General features: G+C 41.2%; 1 protein-coding gene across 4 annotated transcripts in view; it reads left to right on the top strand.

Annotated features, from left to right (window-relative positions):
• Positions 1 to 2,322: 2,322 nt before the first annotated feature.
• nfia (nuclear factor I/A) overlaps positions 2,323 to 15,061 on the top strand; it is a 135,381-nt gene continuing 122,642 nt past the window's right edge. For 3 of the 4 annotated variants that reach the window (XM_039002147.1, XM_039002149.1, XM_039002148.1), the window contains exons 1-2: positions 2,323 to 3,276; positions 8,204 to 8,732. In XM_039002147.1, the coding sequence (XP_038858075.1) occupies positions 3,250 to 3,276; positions 8,204 to 8,732 (556 nt within the window). In that variant the 5' untranslated portion in view covers positions 2,323 to 3,249. Of the gene's footprint in view, positions 3,277 to 8,203; positions 8,733 to 11,017; positions 12,185 to 15,061 lie in introns of those variants that run through there. The other variant, XM_039002150.1, reaches the window with a different exon arrangement.

Below are 15,061 nucleotides of genomic sequence, written 5' to 3'. Positions count from 1 at the left end.
CCTTGTGACATGAGTTTTGTCCAATAAGGTGGATGCTGGGCTTCAAATCCTGGAGTTTAGTCCAATCAAAGGACGGAGCTCTAGCATTGCACGGACGATATGGATACCGGAAGGCTGGCCAAATAGCGATAGCATGTTAGCCTATTACCCTAATCTCAATAGAGGTTCTATGCGCTGCAACATGAGAAAATACAGTGTACGTCTCCTGAATTTATTGTCCGGCCAAGCACATGAACTATATGGGTAGACCATTTTCCCTATTCCGCCCTCATATTGAGTGGCGCAATGGTGTGTGGCTTGTATTTATTTGCTCCTAGACAATTATTCAAATTAATTACTTGAGCAACATTTTATTTACAATGTTGAGCAACACATGATCTATAGTCCACATAGTGAATAATCACTTCAGTTGGGTATAGGCTAACGATTGTGTCAAATCCCATTCGTTGTGAGTGCTTTCGGGAATTCAAGCAGCCTATGCTACAATATTATATTATTAGGCTATGCTGTAACAACAATAACCTAGTAGCAATAGCAGTTGCAAGTCCACCTTTAGCCTTGACGGTATGTCAATGAAACTTTAGACTGTGAATAAGCATGCATCTGGTGTTGCTGGATCTCGCTGTCTCGGTGCAGGTGTGTGTGTATATAGTGGTCAGAGGTAGCTACGTAGCAGAACTACACACTCCACTTGTGGTCGCTTCCCTGGCCATTTCCTAGAGGGCGCACAACTGACTTCTCCCTCTGGCCAGAAGTTGTTCACTGAAAACAAATTCGAGCAGCCCATACAGAATCAGTGGACCAAGAGTGTGTGGGTGACTCATGTCGGGCCAATCTGATATTTGAACAGAAATCCGTCAAAATACTAAGTCACACCAATGTTGAACGCCTCCAGGCGTACTGTAGGCTAATTATGCTATAGGCAAGTCCTGTTTAAATGTATTTAAGTGTATTGGTTTTACTTTTGTTTAAACCACTAAATGGGTGTTTCTTTATTGCCATTATTTCGATTAATATTAACCATTACTTGTCTGCAAGGGCAGGTGAAGCACCCAAAAGGCTACCAATGCTAACCTTGGGCGTTTGGGATGTATAGGCTATACAACAATATTAGCCTAATTTAGGAGTATGACATATTGTAAAATGTTGCTCAGTCTTTTGATATAGGCGCTATACCAAAGTTATTACGCATGCTTTACGCATGTAGTTTTCACTATTGCCAAGTATACCGTTTGTTTGAGGCTTTTTGGGGAGGTTTTGTCCACGTGATATTTCATTATAATTCATTCTTTTTCTAGACGGTAATGATTGAAACTCAATGCATTAAGTTTCAAGTATGCAGTGATCGGTAGAGCGTGCGTAAATTCTGGAGTTGCACGATGCTTTGGTTTTGGATAATAGGCCTGTCGGTGTTAGGAGGGCACCGTGACCATGCTTACATAATGACATGTGAGTTAGGAAAATGATTGGTAATCTTGTCTCTCGAATGGCCCTCGCTCGTTTATATTATATAATTATCAGGGGAGATACTTGGTTTTGGGTTATGTAAAGTTTAATGCACTTCATTGAATTGTTAGATTCTGCTCTCGTTGTTCCACCCCTCATAGGAAATGTGTTGTGCAAATTGACATAAATTGGCTAGTATGCCATGAACAGATAGATAGGTCATGCATTGATTTGCATGTAATGTATGTCAATTATCATCCGCAATAATAATAGGCCAATACCAATAGGCTAAAAGCCTAGCAATAGCTTAATAATAACAATGAACAATAATACAAATAAGTATAATTATAACTTGTTGTAAATATGGATAGGGGTCGAAAAATAATATGGAATACCGAAAAGCCTGTTACTTTGTCCGACGAATTTGAAAGTTAAGCAGTTGTTCAAAAGGGGCGGTATATCCCTTATATAGTGTGTGGTGATCTCTTGAGCCCACTCTTCACGGCCATACACGGTCTAATTTGCGTTAAACATCATATAAGAACATTTATTTAGCAGTGGTGGTGTGGCAGTTTTGCACGAGTCCTGCTCTTGATTGAAATTGATAGGTTTGCGTTGTTTGAAAAGCCATTTCATTCCGGGGCTAATGGGCTCAAGTAGACAGGATAAGGCAGCCTATAATTTGAACATTTAAATATATATATATATATATATCATATATATATATCATATATTTCTGTCCTACATGTTCATTGTATTTATGTTGGTCTCATTACTTCCCATAAACCGTGTATACTTTGGGAGCTATGCTGAGAGGGGAGTACAAGAGTTTGTCCTTCAGGCACTGTGGACAAAAGTGAACTGTATGTATCTGTATGGAACTCGGTGCAGGCGGTTGTGCTCCTGTCGCCGTAGACAGAACAGACGCAACACGGATTCACTTTATCGTCTGCTGTTAGAGATCATTTTCTAAACGGAAACCAGCTGTCGGGCTTCAGCAACAAGCAATTGTTTGGGTGTTCAGGGATATTATCACCTTCATTAACTACCGCACCCTCCTTGTTCGTAAATCCGACAGACTCATTTCGGAGTTCGCTCCACCGTGAAGCCAGCCGCACCACATGCCTTCAATGCTTTCGGTTGTTGCGAGCTTTGTTTTGTCTCTTCGAGAAACCGGAGTGAATGGGAGAACTCATATCGAGTTCAGAAGAACGAACGTATGACAATCAGCATTTTTTTTGTAATGGTATTAGTATGAGAACAAGATTAGCACTGTCCGAAGATGACTTATTTTCTTCCTATTTCCCGTGATTTTTAACCTCTCCGCTGCAGCTAGTCTGCCTTTGGACTTTTCTTTTATTGTTGAATATGCCTCTGGTGAAAGTTGTGAGTTATCAAACGAAGGGACTGCTCTACGGCTTTTACTGCACTGTACAATAGATGAGTGCGGAAAGTGGAAGCAGTGTAACTCGAGGCGGGGTTAAAGTTCAGCTCTATGGGGTGGTGAAGCGTTGGTTGCAGTTCGCAGAGTTGGAAATGTGAAAGCAAGAAGCAGGCTTTAGTTTTTCCCTCTCTCTCCCTTCTGTCTCTCCTTTTTTTTCTTTTCAAAACACGGACACAGCCATCACGGACACAGCCATCACGCATACACGGGCAAACACGGACACACACCCACACATAATTCACACATACACACACACTCACTCACACACCATCACACACATAAACACGCAGACCCGTTCGTGTAACCCAAACACACACACATACATACACCCTCCACATCCAAGATTAGATACAACAGATATGTATTCTCCGCTATGCCTAACACAGGTAAGTGAGCCTTTCGTCTGTGTTTAACCATTTTTGTTGCATTTATGCTTTCTTCCTCAGGGACAGGGCGAAATGGACTGACGTTGCTCAAGACAAGTAACTTTGTGTGCAGTAGCATTCCTGGTTTGTCAGAGCCATCTGAACTAAGTAACACATGGCGGATGGCGCCTATCTCCAACATATGTACACATATATATGCATGTCTATTTTAGTTCATATTAGACCTATATCGATGTCGAGCGCGCTTTCACGTGGACTTCTTTTTGAGTTCCAGTCCTAAAATGAAGATGGCCTTTCCTATAAGTTACATGTGCACGCTATCATCTTCCCACATATTTGATATGAATGAATGCACACAATGTTTTTTTTTTTTTTACAAAAGGTGGCAACATCATTTTCCAATGCTCCCCTGGACGGCGTCCTATAGGTCTCTGCACTTGGAGTCATTAACATGCATGCAATTGTCACTTTGTATTGATTACTGCTAAAACGCGATATTTAAAAGGTAGCATTTTGCTGGGTCTAACTTGTATCCCAAAAGTTTCAAACTTAGAATCAGTGTTGTAAGCGTTCGATTTTAGCTTGTTCTTTGGCAGCAGTAACTTTTATGAATTTAAAATGTTGCTGTGTTTCTTTACACCTCTTCCACTGAATCGACTCGCCGCCACTCTCGGGCATTGAACTTTGTCATGATCAATGTGCACTGGGAAAGCACAAGTTAGGACATTACACGTTTCAAGGCTACTGTTCTATTCGCTGGATAATGTTTTTTTATTTTTTATTTATTTTTTTGCGCACTACGGCTATGACTGACACTATGTAGCATGCTCAATAACTAAGATGATCTTTTAGACTTACTAACAACTTTCTGTTCCCGAAGATAGTTGCGTTTTCTTGAACTTGATTCTTGTTCGAGTTTGATTACCCGAAATATGGTGGTTTGTAGGCCTAATCAAAAGGTGGTCGAGGTGGGAACGTTACATAGGTTGAATAGCTTGCTAAATGGTCAGTTGCATATCCATGTGGTTGGTGTTTAAAACCATTATCGGCTTACCTAAAATGTGTAAAAATAAATAAAATAAAAATAATGTATCAAATGTATCATGATACAGTTTTGGGTTTGTTTAAGATTTGACAAGATGTATTTGTTTTTGAAATTGATTTATTATTGACCACCAACAGGCATATTGGCCTCGTCTCATGTCAGTTATATTTAACTATCAACATAATTTAAGTTTGAAATTATCTTAAAATACGATTATGATTTTTCCCTAAGTTGATTTCATGTTCTCATATATTTTTATTTTTATTTTTGGGATATACTTTTTTCCCCCAAACATTTTGTCACTATGATCACGTTATTGGTTGTAAATGTATGTAAATGACAAACACCTGACTTGATATCAATGATGGGTTCTCGTCCTGGACTTGCCAACCTTTACAATGGAAACCAATACTGCTCCAATACCTCTAGTGCCAAGCATAACTAATAAGTCCTGAATATTTATCTATAATTATGTGATAAGAATGTACAGTGCATCTTTGAGGCAAGACCGAAATAGGCCTAAAGGAGAACTGAAACCTGATATTAGTTGGACACAAACTTGAGAAGGGACATTTACAGAAATGGCTCGCTTGAGTATGTAAAATATTAATTCATACAAATTTTGCCTGGATATGTTTTTTAATTTCTTAAAATGAGACTGAATTCACATGCAATACAATTAATCTCAACTGTATAAAGCAGAATCTGCAATAATTGGCTAATTAAGTATAAGTATTCAGAGTTGAATGATATACAAAGATACTTTGTGTGTGTGTGTGTGTGTTATCCTCTTATCCATTCAGTTAGGGCAAAAAGTGTTTCATCAAGTCTAAAATCTTTTAAGTCAGGATCACTCCATAATCAAAGGCTTTCGATTGATTCAATTATATTTGGCTTTTTTGGGCGGAGGAGGGGGATCCTGTACAAGACAGGCATGCCTAAATAACTTCCATATGTTTTGTTCACTGCAAAGGATAGAATATTTAACCTAGAATTGAAAATGTAACATTTGCATTCTTTGTGCATTTATAGAAAAAATATTGATAATTCCCAGAATTTGCCTTTGCATCCTGTCTTTGAGGCCCATGGTACCGTTTTGTGTAGTCGTGGAGGAGATGCAGGGATAGAAACAGTTGTGTACATTGCATGGGTTTGGGGAAACACTTACAAGTATACATGCCCCTTACGGCCTACGTGAGGCTGTTTGAGTCCGCCGCAACTTTGTAAAAGCAGGAAGATTTGCCTTTGTGTAATTGCTCCAATTTGATTAACAATGGTGAGGCGTCTGCTCTGTTTAAGTACATTTACTGTTGTGGGCAGGAAGAGGCGAGAGTAAGCTCGGCGACACACTGTCATAATTGCCTCTGTGTTGTGGTGTGGGTAGCGTGGGTGTCAATAGGAGGAGATTACCAACATTGCTTTTCTAAATTACAGTTATTCATGAGTTGTTGCTACAGGCCTGTTCTTTGCAAACATTAGATTTGTCACCAAGGTGTACAAAAAGAAAAAAAACTTCACAGCTGGAGGTTTCGTACTTAACAATTCTCCTGACACGCTTTTAGTAGTGAATATACTATTTTCTAGGGTTTTGTTAATGGAATTGCAGTGGATGATATATATTGAAATGTGGCCTACATAAAATAGTTGTGTCACGTGTACGTTTTGTGTGTGTGTGTGTGTGTCATTAATGTTGTGAAGAAGCAAAAAAACAAATATAGACTATGCAGGTATTGTTCAAATGGCCCGGAGACAGGGGAGAACTATATTATATACAGAAACCACAAATAACAATGCATAATATCAGCCATTGAGGAGTGATATTTCATAGCACATTGGCTGAAGTTACTCCGAGTGTCGCTGAAGGCATTTACTGGATTTTACCCAAGCTCAAACAATACAATTTTCATGCCTATGAGGCAAGGGCGTGAAAGTATTTTTGAAATTTGAGGAATAGTGTGGCGTCATTGTATATGGTTGTATTATATTTGAATTCAGCTGTATTCTTGATGATTATTCTTGCGTTTGTGCTCGCGAACTTGTGTTAGAACATGTATTAGTGACCACATGCCATCCCAGTCAGAGGTTTCCGCACGTGTCAAGATTTGTTCAAAGTTCTTTTATCTTTGAATAGTTGAGTACATTTTGCGTGGCCGGGGTGGTAAGATGGCCTGAGGTGAAGCCAAGACCCACCCTGGGTTTCCAAACGGGCCTCATATCAGAAGCATGTCTCCTTGTACTCCGACCACTCACTACATCACTGCCAACCTCTACTGAGAGTGTTTGGGAAATGAAAATATGTCCCTATTGTAAATTGCAAATTGGAGTGGTGGTTTGTCATTGTTTATTTAATTTGATTGGATTTGATTGGTGCTTTTTAAAATATAACTGTTAGTTCTGTGCCTAGCCTAGCTTGCCCTCTGTAGGACACAGTCCAGACAAGCTATGTACTCTACTCACTGTATATATGCATGTAAACACTCGACCTAGAAGAGCTGCATATCTGCTCTGGTGCTTCATGTAGCATACCGTTTTATAGCATGATCTAGCGTGGCATACTTGTACAAAATTGAAGCTGAGTATTTGGATTTGGCACACTTACTAGTTTTAGTTCAAATGTTGTATCCGTATGCCCTGAGGTATTTGTTTTATATAAAGGCAAAGATTTTATTATCTCATTCGGTTATAAACTCCTTTTAGTACATATTCCTGATTTTTTTAGAACCAGTTATTTTAAAGGAGTAGGCACCTTTCATCTCTTTGGTAACTCTGTTCTTTTTCTTTTTTTAAATACTGTAATTGTTTAAAATGTCCGTCAAATGGGAACAGACTAACAGTAACTATGATCGTCGGTTCAATAGATTTAATGGTAGTAGTCATTAATCCATGGAAATGTCTTTGTCCTTCAAAAGTATTCTTGTGAGTTTTCAGATGCGAGACTAGTTTAAATATGAAAGAGTTGTTCTGAGGTTGTTTGCCTCGTTGCGTTGTGTTGCTTCGTTTAGCTGTAATGTCGTGCTGTAACATTTCCACTGCCTGTTTTAGGCCAGATTATGAGAGGGAGCAGATTCTCAGCGAAAGCCCCAGTGTGTGACTGCTAGTAGCAGGTGTAACCAACCAAAATTGGGACTGATCCACAACATGCCATCTATCCACATTCTTGCTGTAATAGCTGTACAGGGAGCTGTCCCTGGTAAAAACCCACACAATATACCAGTCTTTGAACCGTTTCAGAGTGAAATGTTTGTGCCTGTACATATTGCATGCCTGTGTGTGTGTCTCTTTGTGTGTGTATGTGCGCAAGTATATATATGTTTGCATGGCGAACAGTTATAAATAGACTTTCTGCTTTCCCGCTCGGCTGTTGCTTTTTCTCTGTCCTCTCTGGCAGACCCCCACAGACCCACATTCTTGCCAAAGAGCCAAGACACGGCCTAGACAGGCCTTATTTCACACTGCTCCCTCCGTACGGCCTAGAGAAACTCCTCCATTAGCCCGCTCTGCTAATGCTAATGGCACGGGCCCAAGTGCTGCAAATAAAAATGACATAAATACTCATAAATATAAATGTGGCAGACAGTGCATATTATTCTGAAATGGACAATGTTTGTTCTCTGAAAAGTCCCGCCTGGAATTATATTTTATCTAATAGTCGTACTGTATGTTATTCTGTGCAATTCCTTGATTGCCGAGTATTTCAAATGAGTCGATTAGTGTTTACTGAAGGCACATCTGATTTCACAAGATTAATTGTAATGACCGCTTTTGGTCTTTTTATTTAATGGATTCTGTACTTTGTTTCCACAAAAAGTGTTGTACTATGAATGTGTTGCCACCAAATCATTCATCATTCCCCCCCCCCCCCTGTGTTCCTCTCTACCACAGGATGAATTCCATCCTTTCATCGAAGCACTGCTGCCCCACGTGCGAGCGTTTGCCTACACATGGTTCAACCTGCAGGCCCGCAAGAGAAAGTACTTCAAGAAGCACGAGAAGCGCATGTCTAAGGAAGAGGAGCGCGCGGTGAAGGACGAGCTGCTCAGCGAGAAGCCCGAGGTCAAGCAGAAGTGGGCATCGCGCCTTCTGGCCAAGCTCCGCAAGGACATCCGGCCCGAGTTCCGGGAGGATTTTGTGCTCACCGTCACCGGGAAGAAGCCCCCGTGCTGCGTGCTGTCCAACCCCGACCAGAAGGGTAAGATGAGGAGGATCGACTGCCTGCGTCAAGCAGACAAAGTCTGGAGGTTGGACCTGGTCATGGTGATTTTATTCAAAGGTATTCCCCTCGAAAGTACTGATGGCGAAAGGCTGGTAAAGTCCCCACAGTGCTCGAACCCAGGGCTGTGTGTGCAGCCTCATCACATTGGAGTTTCTGTGAAGGAGCTCGACCTCTACTTGGCCTACTTTGTGCACGCAGGTAAAGTCCCTCTTTTTGTATCTCAACTCTCTATAAACACGTCAACGTTTGTTTGAAATTGGAGTTACATGAATGTTGACCTCACTCTGCTTAGTGATAGAACATAGAATGTGGGATAATGTTGTCCAGTGAATCGAAGACAAAAACACTCGGATGGGTTTCGAGGGTCGAGTCAATCTTGTCACTGAGCGCATGCCAATGTACTGTACATACAGTACCAGTCAAATGTTTGGACACACCTACTCATTCAAGGGTTTCTCTTTATTTTTTACTATTTTCTACATTGTAGAACAATAGTGAAGACATTAAAACTATGAAATAACACATATGGAATCATGTAGTAACCAAAAAAGTGTTAAACAAATCAAAATATGTTTTAGATTTTAGATTCTTCAAAGTAGCCACCCTTTGCCTTGATGACAGCTTCGCACACTCTTTGCATTCTCTCAACCAGCTTCACCTGGAATGCTTTTCCAACAGTCTTGAAGGAGTTCCCACATATGCAGAGCACTTGTTGGCTGCATTTCCTTCACTCTGTGGTCCAACTCATCCCCAACCATCTCAATTGGGTTGAGATCGGGTGATTGTGGAGGCCAGGTCATCTGATGCAACACTCCATCAATCTCATTTGTGGTTAAATAGCCCTTACACAGCCTGGAGATGTGTTGGGTCATTGTCCTGTTGAAAAACAAATTATAGTCCCACTAAGTGCAAACCAGATGGGATGGCGTATTGCTGCAGAAAGCTGCGGTTGCCATGCTGGTTAAGTTTGCCTTGAATTTGAAATATATCACAGACCGTGTCACCAGCAAAGCACCATCACACCTCCTCCTCCATGCTTCACAGTGGGAAACGCACATGCAGAAATCATCCGTTCACTTACTCTGCATCTCAGAAAGACACGGCGGTTGGAACCAAAAATCTCAAATTTGGACTCATCAGACCAAAGGACAGATTTCCACCGGTCTAATGTCCATTGCTCGTGTTTCTTGGCCCAAGCAAATCTCTTCTTCTCATTGGTGTCCTTTAGTAATGTCACGACTTCAACCGAGGCAGGCTCTCCTTCCCGTTCGGGTGGCGCTCGGCGGTCGTCGTCACCGGCCTACTAGCTGCCACTGACTCTTTTTCCTCCCCCTCCTTATGTGTTTATTTGTATCACCTGGTTTGAGGGAATTGGTAATTAGTGGGGCTTTATTAGTCAGCCAGCCTGTCTGCTTCTTTGTGCGGGATTGTTCGTCTGTTACTTTGGATTTCGGGAGTGGTTCGTGTATTATGTACTGGTTTTGTCTCCGTGTTTGTAGACAGGTGTTTATGACACCCAGTAAGTCCGTGTTGGACATTTTGGTTTGCCGGTTGGGAATTAAAATCACCGTATTGAAGCTCTGCTGTTCCTGCGTCTGATTTCACACCCCCCCGACACCTAGAGCGTTACAAGTAATGGTTTCTTTGCAGCAATTCGACGATAAAGGCCTGATTCACGTAGTTTCCTCTGAACAGTTGATGTTGAGATGTCTGTTACTTGAACTCTGAAGCATTTATTTGGGCTGCAATTTTTGAAGCTGATAACTCGAATGACCTTATCCTCTGTAGCAGAAGGTAACTCTGGGTCTTCCATTCCTGTGGCGGTCCTCGTGAGACTCAGTTTCATCATAGCGCTTGGTTTTTAAAACTGCACTTGAAGAAACTTTAAAAGTTCTTGACATTTTCTGTATTGACTGACCTTCATGTCTTAAAGTAATGATGGACTGTCATTTCTCTTTGCTTATTTGAGCTGTTCTTGCCATAATATGGACTTGGTCTTTTACCAAATAGGGCTATCTTCTGTATAACACCCCTACCTTGTTACAACACAACTAATTGGCTCAAACACATAAAGAAGCAAAGAAATTCCACAGATTAACAAGGCACACCTGTTAATTGAAATGCATTCCAAGTGACTACCTCATGAAGCTGGTTGAGAGAATGCCAAGAGTGTGCAAAGCTGTCATCAAGGCAAAGGGTGGCTACTTTGAAGAATCTCAAATATAAAATATATTTTAATTTGTATAACACTTTTTTGGTTACTACATGATTCCATATGTTGTTTCATAGTTTTGACGTCTTCGATATTATTCTACCATGTAGAAAATAGTACAAATAAAGAAAAACCCAGCAATGGGTAGGTGTGTCCAAACTTTTGACTCGTACTGTAGTTGGCATCAAGAATCACTCTTTCAACGAACAATCACAGGCCACTCACCAAGTAATCACCCAACCAAAATAAAGTTCAATTTCTTTTTTTTTAGGACTTGCCCCCAGTAAACGCAACACTCCACCGCACAGCACCTTCCCGTCTCTGTATGCAGACACAAATGTTATCTGTAGCAGACACCCATAATTTCATCAGTGGTCAATAAAGCAGTAGTCTGGGAAAACCGGGACAACTCTGCCAAATTTCTCGCACTGGCCCGTCCCTTCGCTGTTTTAAGATGGGCCAGATTTTGGGGAAGCTCGCACTGCGAGACGACAGAGTCAGTTGCCTAAAAAAACAATTATCTCCATCACGATTGCTCAGCACGTTTTCTATTTCAGACTAATTCAACATGGGCTGCTGTTGGGGTGAGATATCACTTGAATTATTTTCCTGTTTTCTGTGCACAACAGTGTAGTAGTATATTCATATAGGTGTTTGGCAGTTGAATGAAAAACTTGGCATGGAGCAATTTTTTTAGTTTTTTGAGCTTCTGAACCTCTTAGAAATTCGGAAGCAGTCTTATAAATACACAAGAAAATTAACTATTTGGTAAATATAAAAACCTCCACATGATATCAAATTTAGGGCTCTATATTTTATTTCTCTCCTGTATTTGAAAGCTTTGATTAAACCGTGGAAAATACATAATAATTAATTAACTAATGAATTTGACATGGTTTTATGTTTTTTCCCCTTGAGCTGAATCCTAATCTAGAAAAACAAATTTTGCAATTTAACAAAATATTCTTGATGCCTTTCCACAGTTTGGAAAATGTTGTGTACGTTTTCACCATGATATTAGTAGTGCTTGTTCGATGAAAACTCACCCTGAGAGTGAAGTCCAGTGCAAATAACCAATAGAGAAATTGTTAATTGGCAAGAGGCAGCAGGGGCTCGTTCCTCCACTGGCAGCAACACAAACACCAGCTATCACGGTTTGGAGAGAGCTCTGTTTCACCAGGCAAACCGAGCACCTTAATTACAATCATTTCCTCTGTACAACAAATGGTTTTGCTGAAGCCTAAGTGAGCTAGGCATGATATGTGCCCACATTGACATTCTTATAGCGACATATTTTGTAGACTGTTTTCATAGCTTTTGTACGTTTTTTTGTTGTAGATTTTTACGTTAACAGTACTGCAATCTCAGTTCAAAATGTTGAGGAAGGTTGTGTAGTGATTTTGGCCAATCTGAATAAAAACGTGTGTGATTAAAATGAGCCTATAGGGTTGGTTACCTTGAGAGCTGTGCAGTACTACGATTTAGTCTGGCTGGAATGGGAGCTCATTTTAACTTAGGCCAGTCACAAAAGTATCAGCCTTTAGAGGGTTTTTGTCAAAATAAGGCATGATGGGCCTCATTATGAATTCCACAACCAGCTTAGTCAACGATGTTATAATTGGACAGAAATAAATCCCTGATTAGCAATATGCTAAGTACATAAAAAAGGAAACTATTTTTAGACGAGACACTGACCCTCATTTCAATGTTTTGGGGACAGTATACTTACTATATGCTAGTCTCAAATAAAAGTTGCTGATGCCCATTGTGGCTAAAATGTTATCCCCCCCGCTGCCAAATCCTGAGTTTTGATGTTTTGTAAGCCTATTCATGGGCGCTTTGCTCCCGCCAGCATTCTTATAGCTGAAGTTAGATTTTTTTTTCTTCACCGGGCTTGATTGTGAATGAGGTGTCAGCGAGTGAACAAGAGGGAGAAGAAAGAGACAGAGTGCCCACAGAGCATAGAGGTCTGCCTATAGTGGAGTTAAGTCCGCAGTGTGCTCGCTTGCTCCTTCGTCTCCTCGTCCCACAGGATCGGGTTTCTTCCTCGGTCTCATTTAAAGCAGTGGAGCATTTCTAAAGCGTCGTTGATTAAAAGCCATCTGAAGAGAGGCTGACCTCATGCACGGATGCCGAAGTTGAGGTTTTTGAGGACAGCTGAAGTCCGTAATTAAATGTATCCCCCACTGCTGCAAGGGCAAGGGGTGGTAGAAGAGACTTGTCCCCCCGTGCTAACACTATCCTGCCACCAACCTATTTAACAGCAAACATAGTAGAGCACTTTTATTATCTGGGTGTCACAATTCTCAAAAACAACTCTTGTGAAACTTCTTGCCGACTGTATGTACTTGCAAAGTTTACAATTTAATTTGCCTTTAATTATCTATCTTTAGGCTTACTTGTTGGTGAATTATTTTGCAATCTGTTAAATTCTTGGGAGAGTTTTATGATGTAGTGCCACATGCCTAACCCTACTTAGTTGTGAGTGTGTGTGTGTGTGTGTGGGGGGGGGGGCTGGCATATCAGTCTTTAACCAGGGCTTTCCCAGCGTTGTTCAACAGTCACAAGCTAGCATCGTTTGTCATCTTTAGGAACAATGTGGTGTCAGAGGGCGGGCCCCCCTTTTGACTCCAGAGCAGGCAGCGTGGCCAGGGCTAATTTAGGGCTCGCTCTCACCCCGGCAACGGGTGTCACTATCACAGGAGCACTCAACACGTGAGAGAGGTCATGGCTTAAGATGTTAGAGTTTTGACCCTATCTTCTAGGCGTTTGACCCCCCTCGTTAGCAGCCAGTCAAGCGGATGGATTGCTCTGGCTTTGGAGGAATCCGTGACCTCTTGTTAAAGCAGCCCACTTTTACTTTGTTTGGGACAGCTTGGCCAGTCGGTTAAAATTAGCCGGCATAGACTGAAGAAACTGTTTCAGGCCATTTTTTTGAATGGAAACTAAACAGTATCAGTAATTCTGCAAGCCAAATAGCAGGGTTCTCCAAACCCTGTGCCTGGAGAGATACCCTCCTGTAGGTTTTCACTCCAACCCCAGTCGTAACTTACCTGGTTCAGCTTTTCAACCAGCTAATTATTAGAATCAGGTGTGGTAGATTAAGGTTGGAGTGAAAACCTCCCGGACGGTAGCTCTCCAAGAACAGGTTTGGATAGCCCTGGAGTATAGGTTGGTTTAGTAGCTATTTAAGGCATAGGCCATAATAGTTTGGAAGTTGTTGGGTAATTAACCATTTCATTGATGGTTAATGTCGTAAAAATGATATGCTATGGTATTTTTGGAACAGAAAATGTACAAAACTGGATGAAAGACAAGTGTTGAGTGAGACTAGTAGTCCCAAAATAATTGAAAATCAATAGTTGTCTCTTGGCTAGCTTGCAGACTTTTTAATGTCTTTGCTTCCACTTAACGTTATATGTGGTCAGACTGAATGCTATATAAAGTCTGCTAACCACGACTTCATGCCACTTCTGGACAAGTTTAAGTAGACTGAAGGGTATTGGAAACCTGTCTGGTGGACAACTGTCTGATAATGTAAATAGGATAGAAACTCTTGATAAGACTCTGGGCCTTTGATGCAAACAGAATGTGTTTTCTCTAGTGAGGGTGAGGGACAGTGAAGGCCTTACTGTGGATGGTTTGGGGGATCTTTATCTCCTCGGGGTCGGTTAACCTGGCAACACCTACTTACTGGCAGGGAAGACCCTGGCTAGGAAAGCAGGGGGGAAAAAGGAGAAAGACATCGATGGTTGGGTTGTGATGTCAGAAAAGTGACAAGACATGGAAATCCAGGCGTCAGTGACGCAATGCAGAGTATTCGTCTATAGTACTGGAACTTTTTTTTGTTTGGAGTCGAGTCCTTTTATGGCTACAGCAACTGGTTAGCCTAAATGCCGGCGGTAATATCGCTAGCAATGTGGCAGTAAAGAAAGCAGCCCGTAGATTGGCGGAGAGGAATGTGGTTCAAATAGAAAATAAACTCGGCCATGCTTATTAAACCCCATTTTCATCTCACCTTCTCTGTTTTCGCTGTGCGCAACACAATTGAAGGATATCACTGGCTGGAAGAGATAACATGCCACTGAGTGGACCTATGTGAATATGTCCAGGGCCTCTGATATTTTTTATTGCCGCTTTGCCTTCTATGACCCCGGTGGTAGAGATGAACAAATTGTTTTTGTGTGTCGAATGTCTGTAAGGACGTCTGACCTATTTCCCGCTAAGCTCTTAAAGAGATTTGCGCTGCGTCTCTCTAAACTAGTTAGCTTTGACGATGCATCCTCGAGGCACTGTTACTTTTAGGTTCTGCACA

The sequence above is a fragment of the Salvelinus namaycush genome, chromosome 10, assembly GCF_016432855.1.
Source record: "Salvelinus namaycush isolate Seneca chromosome 10, SaNama_1.0, whole genome shotgun sequence".
Lineage (NCBI taxonomy): Eukaryota > Metazoa > Chordata > Actinopteri > Salmoniformes > Salmonidae > Salvelinus > Salvelinus namaycush.
Note: the sequence above shows the minus strand (reverse complement) of the source record. Positions and strands in the feature narration are given on the sequence as shown.